The sequence below is a fragment of the Atractosteus spatula genome, chromosome 1 (genome assembly GCF_055471065.1).
Source record: "Atractosteus spatula isolate fAtrSpa1 chromosome 1, fAtrSpa1.hap1, whole genome shotgun sequence".
NCBI classification, from domain to species: domain Eukaryota; kingdom Metazoa; phylum Chordata; class Actinopteri; order Semionotiformes; family Lepisosteidae; genus Atractosteus; species Atractosteus spatula.
Window position 1 is genome coordinate 34,865,506 of NC_142706.1, and position 6,509 is coordinate 34,872,014.

General features: G+C 36.6%; 1 protein-coding gene across 1 annotated transcript in view; it reads right to left on the reverse strand.

Annotated features, from left to right (window-relative positions):
• LOC148840813 (ADP-ribosyl cyclase/cyclic ADP-ribose hydrolase 1-like) overlaps positions 1 to 3,408 on the reverse strand; it is a 29,035-nt gene extending 25,627 nt beyond the window's left edge. Inside the window, exons 1-2 of the mRNA XM_088923582.1 lie at positions 3,153 to 3,408; positions 1,945 to 2,074 (exon numbers count right to left, since the gene is read on the reverse strand). Coding sequence (XP_088779708.1) covers positions 1,945 to 2,074; positions 3,153 to 3,373 — 351 coding nt within the window. The 5' untranslated portion in view covers positions 3,374 to 3,408. The remainder of the gene's footprint in view (positions 1 to 1,944; positions 2,075 to 3,152) is intronic.
• Positions 3,409 to 6,509: the final 3,101 nt, after the last annotated feature.

Consider the following 6,509-nt stretch of genomic DNA (forward strand, 5'->3'; position numbering starts at 1 on the left):
GCAGGACAGATAGAAACATGCACTCATTCACAACAGGGCAAATCTTCCCAGAAGTCAACTAACCTAGCAGCATGTTTTTGAACCGTAATAAGAAACCAGAGTACCTGAAGGAAACACACATGAACATGGGGAGAACATACAAGCTCCAAACAGACAGAACCCTAGGTCTGGAATTGAACCCAGGGCCCCAGCACTACAAGTCATCACTGCTAACCACTGCACCACCCTCATCCTAGTGCTCTGAATATAACCCACTTGTATTTATACCACTAACACTGAATGTCTCCTTCCCTAACTGGCACCTTCTAATCATGGTCTTGTCATTTGCTTGAAGCATTGTTTTTCTTTAATACAATCTGGCTAAGGTCAGGCTTATATCTGGGATTGTTGTGTAAATGTAAAAATGTATTTAAAACTTCCTTATCAAACTTATTTAACTGACAAGACTAACATTGTGCAACCATGCAAAATGTTGCAAATGTAGGAAAATGTATTGATTGTGGTATTTAAATATGCTAAGTAGAAAACAAAATTTTATGGGAAAAATACAGGAAGAACAAAAACAAAGTGAGTGATAATTTTAAGAACGAGCCCAGGTCATCACCACAACACCTAAAGTCATACTACATTAACTGTGCCAAAGAAGTATGAAAGAGAGATACATCTGAGATGACAACCAGAATGACTAAAATAGAGATCTTTTTCAGGGTCAAGAGGACATTCACAAAGCCAATGTAAACTCGAGCTCAATGTTTGCTACCAACATTTGCACAATTCTCACGTGGAGATTGGGAAAGAAATGATGAAATGATGAGCAATTCACCACACCAGTGATCTCTGGTACTGACCTGGAGTCAGGTGACATTTATAGTATCTGACCAACAGAAGACATCTTACTGAAAGGTTAACAATTGGAAAGGTAAAGAGGAATACCACATCACAGGACTCCAGGACTATCCGGAGTGTAAAACAACTTTGTCTTAGAGGGGGAATTTCAAATGAATGAGAAAGCTACTTTATTTTATTATGGTGTTGCTAAGTTGTTATGTCAGGGAAGGTGGGGGAGAGTGACCACAAAAACTCAAGTTCCACAACTGTGATTCATGAGTGAATGATTAGGTGTGTATAATAATTAATAATAATTGCTTACACTTAGATAGCGCTTTTCTGGACACTCCACTCAAAGCACTTTACAGGTAATGGGGACTCTCCTCCCACCACCAATGTGCAGCATCCACCTGGATGATGCGACGGCAGCCATAGTGCACCAGAACGCTCACCACACATCAGCTATCAGTGGGGAGGAGAGCAGAGTAATGAAGCCAATTCATAGATGGGGATTATTAGGAGGCCATGATTGGTAAGGGCCAATGGGAAATTTGGCCAGGACACCAGGGTTACACCCCTACTCTTTTTGAGAAACACCCTGGGATTTTTAATGACCACAGAGAGTCAGGACCTCGGTTTTAACATCTCATCCGAAGGACAGCGCCTGTTTACAGTATAGTGTCCCTGTCACTATACTGGGGCATTAGAACCCACATGGACCGCAGGGTGAGCGCCCCCTGCTGGCCCCACTAACACCACTTCCAGCAGCAACATTAGTTTTTCCCAGGAGGTCTCCCATTCAGGTACTGACCAGGCTCACTCCTGCTTTGCTTCAGTGGGTTGCCAGTTGTGAGTTGCAGGGTGATATGGCTGCTGGCCATATCATGTTAATTGTATGTATGTAATAACTGTATGTTAATTGAGCACCTAAATACTTGACAACAGAAGACTGAAAGGTAAATACTGTACCTTAGAAACCATTAGTTCTACATTAAGTGAACTGCTGAAAAAGTTTCTACCGTACTTGTTAAGACTAAAGAGGTTTCTTTTTTCAAATACTGAGAAGCGTATTAAATGATGACATTTTTTAACAAAATCAACTAAATGCATTCTTACCTCATTGCAGGGTACCTTTTGTTTTACTGTGTTCATGAGACCATCATAAGCCTCTACTGAGATCTTACATGGGTCTTTGCCTACAAATGAACTCTGGAATGCATCCCAAACTTCATTGCAGTCAATACCACTTAAAGAGAATAGGAGATATGCAACATAAGTGTTTCAATAAAATACGTTAAAAATGATTTTCTTTACAAAAAACACATGTACTGTAATATAGGTTTTAGAGAACACATTTATACACACTGTATATTAGTACTTTTTTTTTACTTACTACAAGCACTGTAATGTGTTAAACGTATTGTTGTGGTTGAAATTAATGAACCATAGTACTCAAACAATACATTTATTTTTCATAAAATGAGTTTTAAAACATAAATAATACTCTTAATTCATTACCACACATATTTGTATTGTACAAATACCACATAGGTATTTGTAAATCTAGTTAAATACATTGTTACGTTTTTTTCACCATCATATCGTAAAATAGGGATGTGTTTGTTTTCATGATTTTTTATACTGATTCGTCATAAGACATTCCACAGAAGAAGCATGAAATTAAACTAATAATAAAATTTTGTAGGATCACTATTGAAGTTTAAGCCGTTTCCAAAATCTTAAAGAGCTAGACTGCATCTGTTCAGCAAAGTATAATTTGAATTTATATATACAATACGCCCTAAATAAGAGTTCGCACCCACTACGTTCCATTTTTAATTTTTATACACAAGCCATACAACGAAGAGATTTTGAGACAATGAAAAACATCTGTAGGTACAACTACAACACATTTTATATTTGGAGTGTTTATCCAGTACTTAAGTAATACAGTACAAAACTGTCTTGGAAACGAAGAGGAATTTCCGACAAATGTTTCGAGCCCAGTTGTTTTATATGGATAATGGCTAGACAGAACAACGCACGTGTGGAGTATCGTAAACAGGGCAGTAAAAGAGTCAAATAAATACAGTATGTCCCCTAACTAAACCAAGACGCCACAAACACCAATATTAAGAACAACCCTAATAAGACATTAGAATCAGAATGAAGCTGGAACTAATTTTAAAAAATGACCTATAAGTCATATATTTAAATTCAACGCGCTTCGAAATGTTAAGCATTCTTATGAACTTTGGATACAACACAGAATATACTGTATACTGTATATATAAATATATTTTTCAGAAAGTGAAACTACTTACACTCTAATTTCGTCATGTGTTTCCAAATATTCTTTACATCTTGTAATAAAGACATATTTAAGACTTCCTCCAGTTTCTGTAGTCCTAATTAACACGGCGAAACCAGCAATGGCCAGTGTTAAAAGAATTAATACACAGATTATTACTGTAACGCGTTTTGTGTTTAGGGTAGCACAGCAACCCTGTCGTTCCATCGCTATACCCCTTTCAGCTGTTCCCATTCACAGTGTTGCTGCCACAGACCTCTATGGGCAATGAAGTAAGCAAAGTAAAATCTGGCTTATCTAGCGTTTAAAACAAGCGGAACATGATACGCCTATAAAAAAGTTTAAAGTCAAAGATGATTGGGAAAGTAGCGCCACAATCTGCTGACAGTCTTTACAGTGCATGGGGTTACTTACTGGAATATTTTACACACTGGAATTTACCATCAAATTAGTACAGCTTTTCGTAGTTCATTGCCATGATTGCAAAATGACAAAAAAACTTTCGTAATTCAGAACATGTTTTCGGCATTACAGAAATACTTGAAACTGCCTGAGTGGTTTTGAATATGCTTTAATTCTCATCTTGTTAGAAGGAACTTAAATTCAACATTAAATTTTACATTACCTCTCATTCTTCGTACAATACGTTCTTATTTTTGTATTAGTTATTTTATTATTTATTAATTAATCAGAACCCTCTACAATGCGAGATACTAAAGCAAAAATACATGTAAAAAAAGCTGAATGTTATGCTACACAAAAACATTTTTAAATTAGTTCAAATTAGAAGTAACATTGAGAATAAAGTCAGGCAGGTGGTTAAAACAATTAAAACTCTATTTATCTAGAGTTTCTAGTGGTTGTGTTATGTTGATATTTTATCGTTTGTGTTAAATTTTATTTCTATGTATATTATACATATACAATACACTATTTCCAACTTACACTTTTGATTTGTTTTCCTCTAAAATAGTGGGGTGAATTGCATTAAACTGAAAGCAGCACAGGGGGGCATGATGGGGCAGTGGTTAGCATGGGTTCTTTGCAGTGCTGGGGCCCTGGATTACTGTCTGTGTGGAGTTTGTATGTTCTTCCTGTTTTTATGTGGGTTTTATCTGGTTGCTTCGGTTTCCTCACACAGTCTAGCGGCATACTGGTAAATTAATTGACTTCTGGGAAAATTCCTTTTAGGGGGGATTCTGACTCTGACAGTCATACTGTAGTCCCACAGATGGTAACTTTGCACCACTGGCTCCCCAGTCAAGCATATACATTCAGTGAGTGTGTTGTAGTCTGTGTCTGTGTGTGCCCTGCGATGGACTGGTGTCCCACCCAGGGTGTACCCTACCTTGCGTCTATTGCTTGCCAGGATGGGTTCCTGTTCCCCACGATCATGAATTGGAAGAGGCAGGTAGAAAATGACAAATTCCAAAATACAAGGAATTGTATATGGCCAATAAAGTGATCTTATCAAAAATGGATGGATGAACGAAAACAGTGATGAGTGACGAAAACAGTGAAACTAGTGATGATCCCATGGTTAGTACACAGCTCCAAACGCAGGCCCATACTAAACTAGTAAGCTAGTGAAGGCTTGAGAAAAGGAAAATATCTCTTTTGACGAGCAGAAATAACCAGACAATAGTTCAAGGTGAAAGGCAATCAAAAGAAAAATATTTAGCGTACTCTTTTTATTTCAGAATGCTCTTATAGAGGCATATTTAAATAGATCTGAAACAGAGAAGAAAATCCCATATATGGAATACTATAAAACTTATTTGTAATCTTTAACTTTTCTTGCTTTCTTGTTTATTGCTGGCTAACACCCCGAGCTAACCGTCACCCCTGTTTACTGTTAAAATAATTTACAGAATCAACTAGAAAGTAGACATTGTCTGGCTCAAAATGCTAGCACAAAAGGCCAATTTGTTTTACTGTACTGTATATACTGTATATGAAAAACAAAGAAAAACACCCAAAACTCTATGGTTTGAGCACATTTCAGTTAATAAAAGCCAAGATCACAGCTGTCTGGAGCACTGGAAACATTATTGACACTGTAGATACTCAATTCATGCCACACCAAAGAAGGTGCACCATGCTTTGAAAGCACAGAAACTACTTTCACAAGCCGGAGACATCAAGTGGGCATGTCTTGTGTGTCAACACACCTGAAGAAGGCTCCGCAGCCGAAATGTTGTCTCTTTTCTCTTCCTTTCAGCGTGAATGAAACTTTTACCTGTTCCTTTGCAGCCTACACATGCTGATGCAGCTACTTACTTGAATTTCTTGTGCTTTGTTTTTTTTTCAGAAAAATAAAGAGCTCAGATGATCATTAGATTACTGCCAGATGAACAAACTGACGTTGGATGACATACTGTATACCCACTCCAGATACTGGTAAATGGAAGTCCATGCAGATGACTGGGCCAATACTACTTTTGTCACCATGTATGAGTTAATACTGTATATACTGTATGCATGTTTTGCAGCTCCATTTAAGATCCATTTTGATCAAGGCTGAGGTTTTGAAAGAGACCTCTACACTCATGTCAACAACTTCAGACTGCAGGTACACAATTGAACAATTCCATTGCTTTATTCTTCTGAACATTATTATTCTAAACCTTTTACATTTTTTTTAAACCTACAGTGGATATAAAAAGTCTACACATCCTTATTGAAATTGCAGGTTTTTGTGATGTAAAGCCAGAAATCAAGATAAATCGTGTCAGACATTTGTCCTTCTTTAATGTAACCTTGCAACCAACAAAATTCAAGAGAAAAACAAACAGATAATTATTAGGAAAAATAATTGAAATTAAAAAACCTACAACACCCTTGTTGCATAAGTGTGCACACCCCCCAGCTAATACTTTGTGGAAGCACCTTTTGCATTAATTACAGCAGTAAGTCTTCATGAATAAGTCTCTATCAACTTTGCACACCTGGACTTTTCAATTTTATCCCACTCTTTTAGCAATTTTAGCCCGTGGTAGGGACACAGTGAGCCAAGGGCAGTCCTCACGATAGTTCAAACAGCCCTGAGAGAAAGGGCAAAACAAAACAAATCTGATGTCTTAAAATGAAACAGAATGAATTATTTTTACTTGTGGACTCATAAATAATACAAAGTTATTCATCATGATACACTGTAATTATTTACTGTCATTGTCTGAAAATTCCCCATAAATTTGAAACAATATTAGTGAAGAGATGGTTGATTTGAAAATTTAAAATAACTGTAAGTTACAGCACATAACAATCATCATTTACCTGGTTAAATAATAATCATAGATATCATAATGTATCATAACATAACAGATGGAAACTAACATCATTATAACCAAAACAAATACAGTATATTTGT